The sequence below is a fragment of the Lutjanus erythropterus genome, chromosome 14, assembly GCF_056507025.1.
Source record: "Lutjanus erythropterus isolate fLutEry1 chromosome 14, fLutEry1.hap2, whole genome shotgun sequence".
NCBI lineage: Eukaryota > Metazoa > Chordata > Actinopteri > Lutjaniformes > Lutjanidae > Lutjanus > Lutjanus erythropterus.
This window is the reverse complement of record NC_139330.1, coordinates 3063623-3083432: the sequence shown is the minus strand read 5'-3', so window position 1 is coordinate 3083432 and position 19810 is coordinate 3063623. Positions and strand designations below refer to the sequence as shown.

Here is a 19810-nt window from a genome sequence, read left to right as displayed (position 1 = left end):
GGCCCGTATAATGATGAATTTTTGAGCTGGATTAATGACAGACCTTTTCAGTGTGGACTGTGTTTTTGCACCAATATGACGATGCAAAGGCACTCAGAATGCTGGTTTCTTAAAAAAATAACTTAATCAAAGAATATTATATATTTATTTAACATTTAAGAAATTTCAGAGAGGAACACTAGGAGAGTAAAGAATGAATAAAATGAAATAAACAGCTAATTAAACATCAGTACTTTTCAGTGTCAGTCAATTGTTGAATATTTTTAGGTGCTGGTTGAAAAATAAGACACAGCTTCTCATCATTTTCTACAGGATATCATCTGTAAAAAACTTTAATATTGGTGTATATCGGTAAATATATATGCTGATATCAATATATCTGTGAAAGGTCCATATCAGGCCGATTTTTTGGCCCGATACATTCCTATAAATTCTTCAAAATAAAAGTCTGATATTTTGTTATATTAAAAGCTTTTATTATGAAGCAGCAAAATCAGTAAATGTTCTGTTTTTATCAGCAGTAACTTAACAGGACTCCTATCAGCTGAAAGCGAACATGAAACAGTAAACCGTAGAGCTGAACACACAGACACTTTTAAAAACCTTGTGGTCTCTGATCTCCTGCAGAGACACGAGTTAAGTCTCGTAACACATGAGAAGGGGGGTCGTCACGGATTGGCCGCGGTGGACAAGGCGTCACTGCAACCCCCTTAGAGATGAGTCAGGTGCAGTTTGACCAGACACGGCACAACTCGGTATATTATTACTGGCAATAACTGGAAATGCAAATCAACGCAACATGATTTGACACCATAATGTGAGTGGCTCTTAAAATGCAGCATTTTATACTCACAACAACAACAACAAAAAGGTTGAGAAAAGTTTCCTTTCAGCCAGCTTGAAATCAGAATTCTCCCTTTTAGAGGATCTGAGTCATGACGAGAGATTCTAAAAACTTTCTTCTTGCAAAAACTATTTACCTCTACATAGAGAAGTCATTCAACCAGTGTGTGTGTGTGTGTGTGTGTGTGTGTGTGTGTGAATAGCTTTCACGCATGCATTCACACACAAACACACACACACATTAGTTGTGCTGCTGTTCTTTTTATTTACTTTCATTCTTACCCAAACCTAAATTATACTGGAACTTCTGCCTGACTAACCACAAACCTTTAAATTCCAGACTTAATACAAAGTCTTCACCATAAAAACCTTATGGAGAGGAGCTTTTAGTTCCTCTTTGGGGAGGCGCACCCTCACACACACAAGCCAATAAATGCTGTCCTGCATAAATGCATCTACACATGAGCATGCAAACACGCACACACAAACAGGAAGTGAGGGCGACAGCCTTACATTCTCTCCATGTAGCCTCCATCGGGTCATGTAGATGAACTCCAGGGTGTGATCTCTGCCCATGATCTCCCCGTTACACAGAACGTCCAGCTGGAGACACAGCAGAAAAACTCAGGATCAAACATTACTTCAATATTTTAAAGGCAAGGCAAAATAAACGAAAACAATTAAAGAAGCTAGTAAATTCGAAAGTGACTGTGGTGCAAAGCACAGTAAGAGGATGACTAGATAGAGATGACAACAACGCAAGTGAAAATAAAAATGATCTCAGTCCTGATGCACACAGTGAGAGAAAGGGGAAGTTCACTGTGGTAATGAGTGGGAGGCTACACTGTGTGTGTGTGTGTGTGTGTGTGTGTGTGTGTGTGAGAGAAAGACTGTGAGAGTGATACACCAGTTTTAGCTCAGTCATTAGAAGCTAACACTTTTTAATCATTTGATAAACAGACGATAATGATGATTGGGATGAATATTAATGAGTATCTTCATAAACAGACTGTTTTGAGAGTCAGAGTTGACTTTGTCTTTACTCATGAGGCCTTTACTCATTTGCTGTAGCGTGTGCACCGTCTTAAATTTAAAGTTCTGTTTGTTTGACAGTTAAATCAGCTGTACATTATCAATTAGGGATGTGTGTGATTAGTCGACTACAATGACATTAGTCAGCACCATAAATACTAGTCGGTTAAACTATTCATCAGTATTTTATTCATGCATAATGCCATTTAACTGTTGCCTCTAAGGTGTTATGCAGCCACCTGCCACTTTTTTGCCTGTCTCACCCACTGCCTATGCCCGGATGGCCCACCCAACCCCAGATGATGACAGCTCGTAAATCCAGCGTGGTGTTTGATATAGAATATAAAAATGAGGTTGTATGTAAGCTGTGTCAGAATAAACTGGTATATAACCACTCAACTGGAGCAGTAACCACACTGAGCACTGACGCGGACATTAACCCGCAAGCAGAGCAGCTGCTGCTGCTAACAATGTTACGTTAGTGTTAGCCACACAGTGTGGCGGGCTGGCTGCTAACGTCAGCTCCAGGTGAACAATGTTGCTTACTGTTACGTGCCACAGTGTCTGTGTGGTGCTGTGCTCTCCTGTGTCCAGGTTCTGCCCCCCCCCCACCCTTGCAGGTTGATTGGCATCAGGTGCAGCTGCTCTGCAATCAGGACCTGGTGCTTAAAAACCTGGAGAGTGCAGCCAGTCGGAGCCAGTGGGCCATTTGGTAGATAGGAGTCTGCATTTTGTTGTCTTTGTCCATGTGTCTTTGTCAGCCATCCTGGTTTGCAATGACACTTGTTGTCTTGTATGTATCTGTTGTTTGATTTAGTAGGTTAAGTTAACCCTTTTGTTTAATTTAATTTGTTAACTTAATTTGACATAATTTGTTAATAAAAGAACCTTAGTTTACACCTTTGTCTCAGTTCTCCATTCTTCCTTTTTCTCCTGGTTAAATTTATTTAATGTTACACCCCTCATCCTCTAGCCCAACTTGGGGGTCGTACCATTACCCGCAAACACTGTGATCCTTTTCGGTCTGAAAAGGTGAAGCATTTGAATTGTTGTCATGTTTTTAGGTTAAAGACAATGTCTTCACCTTTTCCCTGTGGATGAATCCTGCTCGTTTCAGTTAGCTTTGCACAGAAACAGCCTCTAGAAATGTCCCTCAGAGGGCGACTTTTTACTTTTATACTTAAGTACATTTTCACTTTTATTTGAGTAAGGAAGTTGAATCAGTACTTCTACATTTACCAGAATCTTTTTTTTACACAAGTATCTGTACTTTTGCCACCTCTGCGTATTTTTATTTGGCACATTTACTGTGATTGGATTTCGTGTCTCGTTGATCACTGAGGCAGATTGATGCAGAAGCTAATAACAAAACATTTGAGAAGAGTTTTTAGGAAACATTCCTTATCTTGCATTAAACTGACTGGCATTTTGCACATACTGTGTTTGGATAATGTTGCTGGTAGTCAAGTCAGCATCACCTTATATGACAATAAGTAATTATACGCTGCATGATGAGACCACTAAACAGAAGCTGCAGCTCAGTAACATTAATGGTCACAGTCTATATTTAAGAGAAGAAATTTGCATTAGCCATGTGGCTCTATCAGTAGACTGCAGTCATCATGCAAAACAACATTCATTCATTCAAACTTTATTTTAACTTGTAAATACATCAAGGTGGAGAGCTCATTTAAAATGTAGCCTAGTGAAAAATAAATAAAAGCTCCTAGACACAAAGAAACACCAATAAGAAATTTAGATAAAAGTGACGATAAAAGGTAAAAACGGTAGATTCAGGTGGATCCATCTTTGTAGAGGTTTGAGTATTATTTCAAAGCTTTTGAGGAGAGTTAGTATTTGATCTAATTGATATATTTCTGTTCTTACTGATCAACATACTAATAAATAATGTGCAGACACATGAATTTGTCTGAGAATGAAAAAAAATGTAAAGTGTCACTGAAAGTTGTGAGAAAATGCTTTGACAGTTTAGTCAAAATATATGTTTTCCTTTAAGTAATTAGTTTGTGAACTGGTGGATTGAATCTGTTCCTTACCTCATAAGAGCTCGGCAGCTTTAGTTTAAGACTGAGAAACTTCTTAATTGTTCCCACGGTGACTCTACTGGAGCAGCGGATGAACCTCTTCATCAAATCCTAATTGGACAGGAGACAAATTCTATTACACCCTTATTTAATGAGAGGCAGCAAAAAGATGAATGCGGGTTCTTCCAGGAAAAGACCTCATAACATTCAAATCTTTACAGGCCTTCAGATACTGATCAAATAAGAAGCTTGGAAACATTTGCCAACACAGCAGTGGAGCTTATCTATGTTCCCAGTGTCTTACATTCCTAGAGTCCTATGTTCCCAAGGTTCTATATTCCCAGAGACCTACGTTCCCAGGGTCCTATGTTCCAACAGTCATATAGTCCCAGTGGCCTATATTCCCAGAGTCCTATGTTCAGACTACAATGTCCCCGGGGTCCTATGTTCCCAGTGTCTTAAGTTCCCACAATTCTATGTTCCCATGGTCCTATATATCCAGAATTTTCCAGAGGTCCTATGTTCCCAGAGTCCTATGTTCCCAAAGACCTGTGTTCTTAGATGTTAAGTTCCCACAGTCCAATGTTCCCAAGGTCTTATGTTTGCAGGCTCCTGTTTTCTCATGGTCTGTTGTTCCCAGAATCTTTAAGACCTGAGGAGCATAAGATCTTGGGAACACAGGACCTTTTTTTCATGTTCCCAGTATAGGTCATATAGAGAAACATTTAATAAAAAATCTTTTGTTTAAGGGAGCACTTGACACTTCCTGTTGAAAACTTTTACAAAAATGATTATTAAAACACACACACACACACACCGTGACAGTGCTCTCCCCTGACTGGCCCGTGTTGCGCAGGCAGTCCAGACAGATGGCTATCTGAGGGTCACTCCTGTGGTAGTCTTCATCACCGCCATCTTCACCATCATCACCACCACCGTCACCATCATCACCTCCACCATCAGGCTGCCCGAGCTTCTGACACTTCAAGTTTTCTGCTGTAGTTTGAGACAAATTCACACACACAAAGAGACACTGTGGCTTTACAGTCAGCATGACACAGAATGTAGACAAACTGCATGCTGATATATCAAAATGACATCATCATGTTGTGATTTAAATATATTGAATTACTGCCAGCTATAGAGAACAGTACATGCCCTCTTTACAGCAGGAGAACTTTATGTAAAGAAATTTGCATGATGCATTTGTATGGTGTTCGAGCAGGAAATTCCCTGAAAGCGACACTGCCCCAGTTTCACATGAACAAGCTTAAAATGTGACAATTTATTCACATGATGATGAATAAGGACTTTGTCAAAAACTCCCCTAATCTATTTATCTATTTTACATCTGCCTCCACCAATAAGAGAGGAGGAAGAGAGAAAGTGTGAATAAGAAGCATAAAAACCACAAACCAGCAATTAAAAGTTAAAATTTACAAAGAGTATTGTAACTGGGGAAATTTATTCCTCCCAAAAGATGGGGTGTGTGTGTGTGTGTGTGTGTGTGTGTGTGTGTGTGTGTGTGTGAATTGCACAGAAGTTTAAAACATGGCTGATTTACACACACAATGTCCACAGTTACTACAAATCACAGGATTTCTCCTGGTAGTAACAGCCAGGGACAGTAACTGTATTTATAGGCTGCTAACAAAGCGAGATACATATTTCAAACTACAGATAAAAGTGCTCAGTCACGTTCACGGTCTGAATGACAAACAGCTTACCTTGGCCGTTTGCTTTGGGCTGGTTCTTCTTCCAGAATTCGAGCTCTTGCTGTTCCTCCTCTGGTTCACATGAACAAAAAATGAAAAGAGGAAGAAAGTGTTAACAAGCAGCACAAAGACGCATTTAGACAGAAATCATTTCTGTGTTCCACTGATTGAAATCCTGTTTGTGCTTGAAAAACACAAGTGAATTTAGAGAGCAATTAAAATCCTGTGGGGTGTAATGGAAGAATTCAGTTCTTTCATTCAAGTTTATTCTGAACTGATGCATAAAAGCTCCTCTGCATAAGGTTTTAAGAAAGACAACCATTATGAAGACTAGACCAAAGCTAATCAAATGGGCTATCCTGGCAACAGGCTGGTTTTCCATAACTGAATTATATGCTGGGGGCTGTATTGTGTAACACTGACATTTTAAATGTGACTAAACCAATTAAAAATAGGTGACTGACCCTTTTCCCACTGCCAGTAGAACAAATTTGCTTTTCTTTTTCTTCTTTCTGATTTGAGTTGTAAAGCCGAGACTCAACTCATGCAGGAGAGCAGAGAAAGATATTTTTAAAAGTCTGTGTTCAGCCCTCAGTGGTAACCCTTCTAACCGAATCTCTGTGGTTTTAAGTTTAGTTTTTAGTTTAACTGTGACTTTCATTATGAAGAACTTTTTTGGAAATAAAATGTTTATTCACCATTACACAGCTGCTTGCCTCAAGCACATATCAGTTAAATGCACACCTTCAGGCAGCTGCAAACTGGAGCAAAAGACTTGCAGAAGTTATCAACGGAGGCAACAAGCCTTCATTGCCTCTGCTTATAGTCATTTGACACAGGAATAAATTGTTCTAATTATATCCTTTGCCAGTGAAGGCAAAAGCCAGATTTTAGTGTTTTTTTTGGGGTTCAAGGTACGTTTTAATTCTGATGTTTAATGCATTGTCAGTAGCAGCAGGTTTCTGTTTCCAAATCATCAACCTAAATTATTCTCAACTCCTGTTACACTCAGTGGTCACGGTCACCTCGCCAAACCTGTGCCTCCTGCAGATCCATAGGTCATGGTTTTCATTGGCCCGTTTGTGATCAGTTAGCATTATTGGCTACAAATACACAGATGAAAGATTTAATTTAAAGTTTAGTTTAATTTAAGTCGATTAAAATTGTAGGATACTCAATGCTTAATTATAATTTTAAAAGTGCACAAAAAATGACAGATTAATTATAGTAATCTGAGTAGCTATAATTAGTTACTTCCATCCCTGGCAATAATAAATATGCAGCCTCTGGGTAGGAGAGCAAAACCTTTTAAGAGGTTTTCCAGGTGTGTCCAGCTGGAAGGAGGTCACGGCGTAGACTGAGGACTGAGTGGAGGGATTATATCTCCACCCTCGGGATGTGAACACCTCAGGATCCACCAGTCAAAGCTGGTTACAGTTGCTGGGGAAAGGTAAGCCTGGGGTCTGCTGCTGGACCTGCTACCTCTGTGACTGGACTCCGGATAAGCCGTTGAAGATGGATGGATGATTTGGGTTCAAATCAGTACATCTAGTAGTCTTCAAAAGAAGTAATGGCTGACTCTTGGTTTCACACAGGACCCAAACCCCAGTGATAACGTTAGAGGGACGACTCCAGAAATGTCACTAGAGGGGTACCTACAGGACTTAAAGCATCAGAGCACTGACCGAGCTGCTGTATTTGATGCTTTGGGAGTGAGAACGGGCTGAATTTAACCATGTCTACAAAAAATGAAACACTGTAGAGGTACCTGGCAGCATATGTTTAATATCTGCTCACCAACCAACAGCCTCTGTTTGGAGCTTTAAGTGCAACCTAGCTCAGCATTTCTTTTGTTGTTATTTCTTTCTTTAAAAAAAAAACAACTCTGCATTGCAGGAGGCCTAAATACCAAAAAGCCTTTTGATAAGACACATACTGTTGTTGTTTTTTTTGTCAGTCCATCACATTGGCTTGCAATAAAATGTTTTATTCCACAGTTGAAGTTGAAGCTACAGCTTGACTTTAATGTAGAGGGCAAAGAAATCCTCTACAAGGACGTGTCATGCGACAAAAAAACAAAGTAACAGTCTGCTTTTCAAATACTATAAAACAGAATTCATACAAGCCTGATTTTTACTCCACTTGGCCGAGCGGCACGAGCCGCACTAAAATATATGATGTTTGTTCCATCTTTCGGCTGCCAGAGCGCTCTGTCAGCGGAGGTGAAGTTATGGAGTCGTAAAATTATAGTACCATCACAACCTTAGTTAGACATGTTGACGTGGCTTCTCGTTGGCCCCGCTGCAGACAGAAGGTTGTACATCTTCATCTTGTTTTAAAACTCTTCAGCTTCCAAGTCTCTAAAAATAATGTGACACTGACATATGAATACTTCACTGTCTTACAGGGGAACCAGAGCTGCAGCACAGCACCCAAAAGCTGGTGGGGATTTGAACCCAGGTCTGACATTTGAAAGCCACTGGATCTGATTAATTGCTAATTTTAGTAATTAATCAGATCATTATATTATTGTACTCATTATAGACATAGCAAATGGTAAAACTGACTGTAAAACTGCTGGCCTGAATGTGTGTTACTGTCTGAATGTTGTTTAGCAGAGTATGTAAGTACAGTAGACTGTAGTGTGGTCCAGTGTGGGTCCTATGGAAGGTGCAAGGACTCAAAAAACTGGATGAATATTTTACAGTGTCAAAACAGACAAATTAACAAAATACTACGACAAAAAAAAAATGTGGGCTTGAGAAGCTCATGTGCAATGCATCCTGGTACTTGTAGGCACTAACCACACGGCTCCATGAACAGAACGACTCAGCTTTCTCAGTCAACACAGCTCACATGAGGGCTTTTCACACTGACTTTTCTTAGCCCTAGACTATCCTTAACCCTGGGCTAAGAGGTTACCCCGGGATAATTTAGCCCCTTTTCACACACATATTGTTAAGACAGGGTTACGCTAAGCACAGGGCAATACGAGTCACACTGCACTTCTACTAGCCCTGACTTACATGTCTGTCGGTGCACCAACTGATGTGAACATTTTATACTGTTCTGTGACTACTCCACTCTTTTAGCCCCGTTTCACAGTGGCACTTGTCTAGCCCTGGTTTTAGTTGGTTTTCAGGGAAGTGATTTTGGTACTGAAAGTGTTCTGTCTGAGTAGTATTAACCAATCATGTTTAACCAGGCTTTGGTTCCATACAGGTAAACAGTCCGTATGGTGAGAAAAAGAGGCAGGACTCATTGGCCGAAATGCAATTTTAGAACCAGCTGATGATGAATTAGCTTCAGTAGCTCAGTCTGTAAGGACTTGGCTTGGAGACCAGAGGGTAGCCGGTTTAAGTCCAGCTTGGACTAAAAAGTAGACTGGTAACTGGAGAGGTGCCAGTTCACCTTTTGGGCACTGTCAAGATGCCCTTGAGTGCAAGGCACTGAACCCCTAATTGCTTGTGGTGCCTGTTTCTGAGTGGCATCCATCACTCTACCAATTCTCCCACAAAACTGCATGTGTGTGCAAGCCTGTTTCTGTAGAATAATTGACAACGGAGATAAAAAAAAAAATGAATTTCCCCAGTAGGGGACCAATAAAGGACATTCGTCTTCTCCTTCTTCTAATTTATCAGCATTCATATGCAGATTATCTTCCAACTCCAGTCTCAAGTTCATAATAAAACTATAAACAATGACAGCCATTCAGATGAGGAAGTCTGGGCCTGGATATTTCTTATCTTGGTAAATCTGCTGGCTACATCAGAACCCCCGAAACACTGGCTGTTGCCCCGCGAGGTTATCGTCTTCAGACAGTTGCCAGTGGGTTCAGAGATTGCTCAGATGGAAGCTGGGATAATTTCGATATTAAATGGATATCTTGGTTGGTTTCTTAGGTCTTGCTAAATGATGGCTCAGTGATTCATGGTCATGGTGTTGGTCACTGGATACTAAGATGTTCTTGGTGACTGCTATGTTGTTGCTACAGTTTTTTAAATAAATATTACACAACAGATTTCTGCCAGAGACAACAACTCACATCTCCTCCACAGTGGGAGGAGAACTGGACAAAAACACCCAGAAAGAAGAAGAATAAGAAGTATGCAAAACACTGAAAGTGTGTCTTACCAAAGCAGAGTTAAACTGGATATATAAACCTGTGTGTGGTTTCAACATAGCAAGTGTGCATGCTGAAGGCCATTTGTGTGTTGTAATAAATTCCTTGCTTGTCTTGTAATAAATTACGTGATTGGAGTGCTGTCCTTTACCAAATTATTTTTCCTACCTCCCATGAATAGTCACATAATTAAACGCGGACGGCAAACTGAGGAGACAGATTGATGAAACCATCTGGATAACTCACTTTCTCTGAGTCCGGGCACCAGCTTGAAAATGATCTCCTCCAGGGTGTTGTCCAACCTGAGAATGAGGAGAGAGGAGAGTGTGAGAAGGAGGTGAAGGGAGAGACGGATGAGGAGGAGGGGAAGAAGAAGTTGGGAAACCCATGTGGTAGGGGAAAGAAGGTTTTACAAGTAGGTGACAGCAGTTCAGAGGGGGGCAGTAGTGGGATCAGGTGGTAAAAAAGAAAAAGCAAAAAGAAAGAACACAGGCAGAAATAAAAACTGTGAAAAAAATGTGGGATACAAGGTACAAAAAAATGGTAAAAGAAGCAGTTGACAAAGATAAAAATGATGAAGAATAGGATGTGGTACATAAGATAAGTGAGAAGTAGAAGGATAAGGAGACAGATATGTTAAAAAAACAGGGTTGAGATGATCAAATAATAGAAAAATGAAAAAAATAACAGGTGGTTTGAGGGCGGCACTATAATAGAGGTGAATAGAATTAAAGTTGTGGTAGTCAAAGCTTTGAAAAATGTAATTTTTAAAACTCTTTATAAGATGAAAAGAAAGACACAGAGCCATAAAAAAGAAATATGAGGAGAGCTTCAAGGTGACAAAATACCAATGAAAAAGAAGAAAGAAGCTCAGTCAAATAAAAGAGATAAGAAAAGAGGACGGAGACAGAAAAGAGAAAGTACGTCTTCATACCTGAGCATCTCCAGTGGGTTGGTCTCATGGACCTGAATGCCACATTTAGGACAGTCATTACTCTCCTCAAAGTGCTGCACGATACAGCTCTTACAGACTGCAGGAGGAACGACATCAACAGATTTTATTGCAGTTAAATTCTAGTATCTCCAATGGCAACTCTGTATCAAGACAGTTTAACATCATCTTGTTTAAGTTCTCCGAAGTAAAAGAAAGAGACCTGCCCACTTGAGAATCATAAGCTAGTTAGCAGATTAGCTCACTTGCTCACTCACAATCGTCTTAACTCACATGCTGGTAGGTTACAATTAGTTATGGACCGTATAAAACATGGAGTAGTGGTGCAGTGTTGTGGCTCTGGCTGGTGGCAATGTCTGACTTCCCCTAACTCCCAGCTAATCCAAAAATGGAGTGGTGGCAGATGATTGCAGCAAATACCAAGCGGCTTACTACCTGGCACTCAAAGCAGACACACCCTTAATTATGCAGAACTTTAAACCTTAATATAATTTAAATGGCTGAAAAATTCAGCCCTGTACAGTTGTCAGCTATAGAGACTGAAACTGGACATTGACTTGCATTTGGGACCAGCCTCGTTTTTCAGCCCTGTTGGTTGCCATTTGCAATTTCCTCACTTAGGTAATTAGCTTGGGGGTTAGCTAGCCAGCCTAATATCTATAGCGTCCACTACATTACTTTAGGAATTAGTTAGCAACCTGTCATTCATCTCACTGCATCTGTGGAATGTCTACAAAACAGGAAAGAGTTTTTGTTTTCCTAATGGTTATTTCTATTTTAGCCTTTAAGTGAGTCTACATGAAAAATAACTGAATTAGCTACTTGTATTCCATATTCATAGCAGTTTGTTGACTCGAAGATCCTAAAATCTTATTTTCAGCATTATCACAATATGAACATGCACAATCAACACATAGCAAAAAAATATATAAATATTTACATGCATCATGCGTTCACATTAAATTTGACCTATCAGATGGAGCCCTAGATACATGGGCCCAGACCACATACCAGTCAGCTACCTTCAGACAAACTGGTATCAATTGGATGCCAACTGCAATTCTAGCTAGCATGATGGCTGTGGCAGGAGAGAGAGCGAGGAAAATGTGGCTGACAAAGACATTTTGTTGAAAAAGAAGATCATTTCTGCAAAAATTCTGCAATAAATCTGTGGCACAGTTGTAGCAACTTCAAGAGGAAATGCAAACAACTTCCATCATTATCTGAAACAGAACCACAAAGAGCTAACTCGAAACAAGCCAAACCACAAAACTATAAACGTTGAAGTGTGCATATTAGCAATACACTTCCTGACATTTCAGCATTTGTTTATTGCAAGTCATTTCATCATTACAATACTGAGCAATGTTATCATACATTGCAGATTTTTCTTATTTCGTGCAGGCCTTTTGTTAACACGTTCTCCCTAGAGCGTTCACAGTAACATTCTGAGCAGTATTATATGAACGTAGCATTAGCTTCTTACCCACCAACCTAAATGACAAGAGTGGACAATGATGCATTCACATAATGCACTATGGAACACTCCAACCAAACTAAATGATGTCAAACTATCTTGAAATTTGCATGTGTGTTTGCGTGCATGTTTCACTCACAGGTGTGCAGGCACTCGGTGACCGTGGTCGGTTTAATCAGGTACCCTCGACACAGGTAACAGGTGATGAAATGGTTAAAGTCTCTCACCAAGTGCTTCCGTCCCGTAGCAGCCATGTTTGGAGTTTTTAGTCACGCTGCAGCAAGATAGTGACCCAAAGTTACAGTTTGAAGCTGAAGGGAAACGCCACCTTCTAGCTTTAGAGGAGTCAGACGTCCATTCACAAAAATGAGGAATGGAAAAGACCACAGTTACAGGCTAGTACTGCCTGCTAGAGTTTAGTTTTTGCTTTAAGTTGAACTGGGTGTAAAGGGTTGGAATCTTCACCAGCATCGGCTCATGTTAGTCCAGGCTAGTGTTCGCTATCCACAGTTTATGAGAGAGAAAAGATCCTACTGTGTAAAATCCTGCTCCATCCTTGACTCAAATTCTATTTTGCAGTCAGTTTTTCTTCAGGAACATCTCCCACTCAGATCACTGTGCCATGTTAGTCCCATTGGAGTAAAAGAAAAAGAAGACAACAGGCTTGTCCAGTTTCTGCAATCCCGTTTCAAACAAACACGTTTGTCGGATTCCCAGAATTCCTGGAGAGTAAGATGTTTCGCTTCCCTCCCTGCCTCAGCCAAACTGCCATTTTTAATCCACAAGGGGTCAAATGTCAGCTGCTGACAGCGAGGCCAAATACTTTTGTGTAGTCAGCCTCATTCCAGTCTGTTCATTCATTTCTACGGTGCTGCTGCTGTTGACGTCTCATTCCTCTGGGGGCACACGGTGACATGGGACAGTCTGAGGACCTTCTGACCTCAAACTGAAGTTTCCTGAAGGGAATAAAACACAGGACTGAACATGATTGTGATATGTGCAGAATACAGTTCCTTCTTAAACACATAAGACTGTGAGAAAAATGATATACAAGACCATTTTCTGATCTGTCGCCAATTTACTAAAGGTTGGTTATGTTTTTACTCAACTAAAACTTCTTTGTAAAAGCTGGAAGGGCATGAAAAAACAGTTCTGACTGCTTGTAGAAGATGTGACGTGAACTGTGATCTCAGTGTCAAAGCCGGATGTTTTACCACCCTGAATTGGCTTTGTGGCATTAAGTTGTTACTTTTGTCTTTGCCTCTGAGAGACAACAGTCATTGTTGCATAACCACAAGTCAGTCAGTCAGACTTTTATTTTAGGTCTTTGACCAGCGTTGCCATTTTTACTGTAACGGAGAGTCATTTCTTGTTTTTAATCATTCTGACCGCTGAACACATACAGATGTTTTATGATTCCAGGGTTTTAAGATTATCTTGACAGTTTTCAAGACAGAAATTGTCGAAATTTCAGGGGGGTTTCACACCTTAACCCTTTAGTCTGGTTAAATCAGATCAGGATCCCACCACAAACAAACCGCTCCAGAATTCGTTTCAAACCAGATCTACTTTCAATGGTCTCCTGTGAATTGGTTGTTTTTCCCCTTTGATAGATTCATTTGATCAGATGTGAACACAGAGCCAGTGCAGACCAAAACAACCGCACTGAGACCCTTGAGAGAAGGTGGTCTTGGTTCGGTCCCAAACAAACTCTGGAGTGGTTCATTTGTGGTGGGAATGTGATCTGATCTCGATCCAACCCAACTACCAGTTGTACTCCGCAAGTCTGAGCTAAACAGCTCCTCGTCTGCGACAATAAGTCTCGTTTGCAAAGTGTGAAGCAGTTTAGTATTTTCAAGACTTTTCCTCAAAGTACATTTTGCATTCTGCTGGTAAAGTTTTGCTTGGTATATTGCCCAGATAATTACCACGGTTATGAACAAATACCAGCTCTGCTGTTGCTCCATGCTAAATTGCATAGCAAATAAATAAACAGGACCTTATTCCTGTATTTAGTTTCATTTGTAATGATGCATTTGTCTCTCTGAAAAGAAACCAGACAAAAGGGAAAATCCTCTAAAGGTGCTTTCACACCTGTAGTTCAGTTCATTTGGTCCAGACAAAACGAAAAAAATCTACACTGTTAGCATTTTATATTACGTATATTTATGTTCTTTCCTGTCACAAAGAGTTCACAAAGAAATAACCAATTATTTAGCAAATCGACCACATCCTATGAATAAACAAAAAGACAAAACGGAGGCGTCTTAATGATTCAGGGCTTATTACTGTGGAATCACTGTCACACTTTTTAATGGACTTAATGAACTGACAAAGTACACACAGTAAGATACAAGCACAGCAGTTTTAGCAGATTTTTACCTATTAATGATCATGCTAAAATCATATACCTGCTGTCACTGAATCCTGTTGTTGATTCATCCGCTGTCACACCACATTGAACCACACCAGAGTCCCACCTCTTCAAGCAGACTCGGTCTAGTTGTTTGGTGTGCACCAGTTCAACTGACAGGCTTCCCACCAGCCCAAACGAACCGCGCTAACCAGGCTAAAAGACCACCAAATTAGACAAGTTAAGGATGAAAGCACACAAACTCTTAGAGCTGCAAAGATTAATCGATTATTAAATTAATTTCTATAGTTATTCATCAGTCATCAAGTTGACATATACCGGTTCAGGTCTGTACATTTTTTTTTTTTTTGCTTTGCTCTCTCCTTCCTGTTTTGTTGTGAAGTAAATTCTCATGCTCTGTAATTACCATGATTATTATTAACTAACAGACACATGAACGTGAAGCCCGCAGGATCGTTGCAGGTCTGACCTACATGCATCCGTCTCCAGATTACCATTACTATAGATAGCTAAACTCTCCGATGCAACTTGCCCCCATTCCATCCCCACTTTGACGGATCTGAATGAATTCTGGTTTCCCTGCTTCAAATATAGATACCGAGCTAAATATTAAGCTTCACAGCAGTGGCTGGAAAACCCACTCAGAAGTTTCATATTGATTTTGCTGAGCCCTGTTATAAACCAGTCATTTTCATGGGCTGGTGTCCGAGCTGCTCTTACTGTAAATGAAATGAGTGAGCCAGTGAATGTTTCTGGATGTGGGCTTAGTCATTGTTCTCAGGTCTGATTCATTCTCTTTGTAAACACACAGCGGTCTGTCCATTACTTGATAACAGGCTACCATCAAATACTAATCATCATGCAAATGACTATAATAACAGTTACAGAATAAACAGTTTGCTTGGCAGCAGGTTGTGTTTATTTACCTCATCCAGCGTCTCATGACTTTGACACGTCTTACTGAGATGTTTGCTATAAAGTTACCTGTTATGCAATTCATGTCAGGGTCAAAATGAGTCACATGAGTTTTGATGGGTTTATCTGCCACAACATCAATATATAGGACCATAATGTACTCATATAATAAAAGTAAATAACAAAGTTTGTGACACTACAGCTCCCACGTCAAAATTTAATGTCTACTAGGCTGCAGTGACAATATAATTGATTGAAGGATAGTTCAGGTTTTCTGCAGTGGGGTTTATACAACAGTAGTTTTCTCTTGCAAATGACACAAATCTTATTTTCCCTTGATGACAGAGACAGCTAAATAATGTGACAGGAAAGTAGGAAAACAGAGAAGATGACTTGAGGCAAAGGGCCGCAAGCTAGAAGCCACTGAGGTGCCCCAGATGTGTCATTGTTTAGCTTCCTACACCAGTACTCCTGCTGCTTCTTCAAACTATGGATGAGTACCTAATACAACCAAAAATCTGAACTGTCCCTTTAATGTCATATTTATGAAATATTAATGACGTTATTTTATTTATTTTTTACTTTTTAAAACTTTTAACAAGAGAGTGCTGATCAGCTAATATGTACATCACTTCATAAAACTGTCTGCCAAATGTTGCCATGTTTTTGGCAGGATGTCAAATATTGACGTTCTGGTTTGGTAAAGCTGAACAAGAAATAAGACAAACATACATCCATCACCGCACACTTCTCATGGATCACAAGTGATGAATGAAAGGGATTATATTTATGAGTCTATACATTGTTTTTGTTTATGTTTTTTATGAAAATGTTGCAGTGATGATGCACACAGAGCTGCAAGCCAGATTTCAGGCAGGAAAATAAAAATGAAACTATTTCAGTATCAATACTTATTTAAAACCACGTGCTTAAAAGCAAAAATAATAACATTCGATATTATCAAAAATACCAAAGTAATTAAAAAACTGATCCAAGTGCCCTTTCAAGACCTCAGCTCAGTTCAGTCTTTATTGTTCTGTCCGAAATTTGGCAAAACAAAAGCAGACAATGTTCCAGACTGACTGACTTCCAGACGGCACTGAGAGCAGGTTGTTAATCAGAAAAAAGAGAAACATTTTCAGGCCTAATTAACAAACTAATGAGTCACAGTGCAGCGATGCATTCGGTTAAGTGATGCAACCAGATCCTGCAGCATCATCATTATCAGATATTAGAATATGAAAGACTCTTATTACTTCCAGAAAACTATGGCACCAAGTGTCAGTCTGAGTCAGAGTTTAGTTCTCTCTGTTACTGGACTCAATGTTGTCAATATTTTTAATTAAAGCAACTGCTTTTTTCCTGTTTTAAGTTAAAAAAAAAGGACAAGCTTTTTTTTTTTGCTAATTATTCATCTGAATTTAAGGTGTAAATTCTTCAAATCAGCTCGATCAAGAAACCAACATTTTCTGTTTTAAGAAACTCTGTCTGAAGCTTTTTTGATAACTAAATCTTAAATTAAGATAGAAAAGTCAGCACAATGAAGAGACCAAACTTCTTAAATAAATAAATACATATATATATATATATATATATATATATATACACATATATATATATATATATATATACATGGCTTTTTTTCAAGTTTTAGCAACCATTACAGTCTTTAAATGGCTAGACTTCTTAGCTAACTTTAAGAAAACTGGCAAAATAAAATTTGCTTACCCCAATGGCAGAATTTTTTTGTTTAAAACAAGAAAATTTGATTATATTTGAGCATATTTGGCTTCTTTCCTGTACAGCTGTTTTTGCAGTGCATACCATTTCACCTCTGGCTATGAGTTTTATCCACCTGCTGTAGCTAATCTGCAAACTTGAACAGGTCCCAACAGAAATATAATATAAGAAGACGCTGCTGGAACTACTTTAAACTCAGGAGGGACACTATTCTCCTGTGCAGTGTCCAGCTCTTTGGAATGACGTCACATGAGGCGCACGTTGTGGACGTCAGGTCAGGTGTGTAAACAGTGTTGAACACATGCAGAGCAGCAAGAAACAAACTACACACAGAGGAAACACTTGAGACCAGACCTGCTTCACTCAGCGTGGGGCGCTTTTTGCTAGAAAAATCTCAAGTGCGCAGTTCAGAAAAATCCCCCTCAGTGTCCGTCAGTGACACACACACACATACGCACACACACAGGCCTGCCATTTATTCACACACACACACACACACACAGAGAGAGAGAGAGAGAGAGAGAGAGAGAGCTCAGATCCGCTTATCTCATCGTTAAGGCGCGTCACGGGCTACGTCACCTGTGTCAAAACAACATCAATGGACGACACGCGCACATTACAGTGACACAGTGAAACATGTTCAAACGCGCGCGAGCGTACGCGCGTGTCGCAGCTCGTTACTGTATACCATTTACACATGCACACGCACAAACACACACATATACGCACAGAGACGCACGCACGCAGACACACGCACGCAGCACGTATCGACAGTAAAAGTTGCGGAGCCTCGTGTCACGGCCTTTTAACGACACGGACGGGAAGCGCACCGCACGCGGGGTTATTTGCCGTGTGCGTGAACATACCGTAATCCCGCATGCGAGTGTGCACGGTACGCACTTTGCGTTTGAGGAGAGGGAGCGGGAGTGGGGGAGGGAGGGAGGGGGGAGAGGAGGTCCAGCCAGCAGCGTCAAAGTTTGGCTGAACGTAACGAACGCGACCGACGTCGGCGGATGGATCCATCCGCGCAGAAATAACGAGAAATAAAAACACATTCCTCACCTCGGTCCGCACTTTGCCTCTGAGCGCGGAGTTATGGGTGCCGCGGCTGGACAGGAATGTCCACCATGACACTGCCAGGTCCTCCCGTTCAGTCCTGTCCGTGTACTGGGAGAGCGGAGAACACGGAACTGGTCGGCTCGGATCTGCCCCAGTCCGTCCAACAGCCAGGCAGGCAAGCAGGCAGGCAGGCAGCAGAGAGCAGCGGTGGGCGGGGAGCCACCAGGCAGCCAGGCAGGGCTCGGAAACTGAAAGCGGTTGTGTAACTGAGTGACTATTGGCCTACAACACACACACACACCCTCATGCACACACACACACATACATACACACACAGCGCCGTGTCGGCTGATGAGCAGGGATGGAGCAAAGGCAACAAAAACAAAAATTAAATAAAATTAAACAAAATTGAGATAAAATACAACTACATCCAGTAACATTAAGACATTATAGGCTTAAACAACAGTTTACATTATAATAATGAACAGACATAACAGTTTCTGCAGGTTTTATGAATGGGGCACCACTTTACAATAAGACTACCCATATAAATGTTTATAAATTGTTTATAATCACCAGGAGTAGAAGTAACTAATTACAACTACTCAAATTACTGTAATTAAGTGGATTCTTTTGGGTAGTTTTTCAAATCTGTTACTTGTACCTAAGTCTGCATTATTAAATCTACTTGGTTACTCTTGAAATCAGAACTGGTTACAGAGTTTAATTTGGATTAATATCCAAACCTTTCGTCTGCATTTTTGTTAGATCATTATGGAAACATATTTTAGCCGTGCCAACAAAAATAGATTAGTGTCACATCATAAGATAAAAAGTTTATGGGTTATATAACAAGATGTTTCTCACATTTAAACAGTATATTTTCATGTTATAAATGTATTTTTGTGTTATTACAATGTACTTATGCACTTACTCATGTAATAAGAAGAAATATTTCTTGTTATAACAATATACTGTTGTTAAGTGTATTATATTTATATCTTAATAATGTCACGTTATAACAATATAAGTTATAACGTAAATGTGATATGTTTGTATGTCATAATAACGTATCTTGTGATACTCTTTTCATGTTAACATGGTATTGATCCGTTTTTCTTTTTCTGTGTGGCAGTGATATGTTGCTGTGAGGGTTGCCACATGAACTGCACAGTACAGGATTGTTACATACTGAAAAATAAAATGCACTGTCACTAATTGAATCAATGCAGGATGCAGTTTTCCTTTACTTACATGGACACACTGCACTAATGCATAACACCACTGACATGAGAAATAATAAAACCAAAACAGTTTCCTTAGTGGAAAAGTATTAAATCAGAATAACAGGCAAGTTGCTCTGGTTATGTAAATGCATTTTTTATTTTTGTTGTTTAGCTAACAAATACCTCTAGCTGAAGTGTCACCTATAAATGAATGAGTGCAAGTCAAATATTGCAGTTTGTCAGAGAGTATTTTCTGTTTCCTGTGAAGGACCACGAGACCCAGAGTGGAGTTATTTTGGCAGACCAAAC

The 19810-nt window shown here is 39.9% G+C and overlaps 1 protein-coding gene across 4 annotated transcripts in view; it reads right to left on the bottom strand.

Annotated features, from left to right (window-relative positions):
- Positions 1 to 19049, bottom strand: part of pcgf5a (polycomb group ring finger 5a) — a 30147-nt gene extending 11098 nt beyond the window's left edge. Inside the window, exons 1-8 of one of the 4 annotated variants that reach the window (XM_084735395.1) lie at positions 18279 to 19049; positions 12327 to 13143; positions 10693 to 10789; positions 10005 to 10060; positions 5648 to 5707; positions 4738 to 4913; positions 3933 to 4031; positions 1357 to 1446 (exon numbers count right to left, since the gene is read on the bottom strand). In XM_084735395.1, coding sequence (XP_084591521.1) covers positions 1357 to 1446; positions 3933 to 4031; positions 4738 to 4913; positions 5648 to 5707; positions 10005 to 10060; positions 10693 to 10789; positions 12327 to 12441 — 693 coding nt within the window. In that variant the 5' untranslated portion in view covers positions 12442 to 13143; positions 18279 to 19049. Of the gene's footprint in view, positions 1 to 1356; positions 1447 to 3932; positions 4032 to 4737; positions 4917 to 5647; positions 5708 to 10004; positions 10061 to 10692; positions 10790 to 12326; positions 13144 to 17570; positions 17679 to 18278 lie in introns of those variants that run through there. The other 3 variants (XM_084735393.1, XM_084735396.1, XM_084735394.1) reach the window with 3 other exon arrangements.
- Positions 19050 to 19810: the final 761 nt, after the last annotated feature.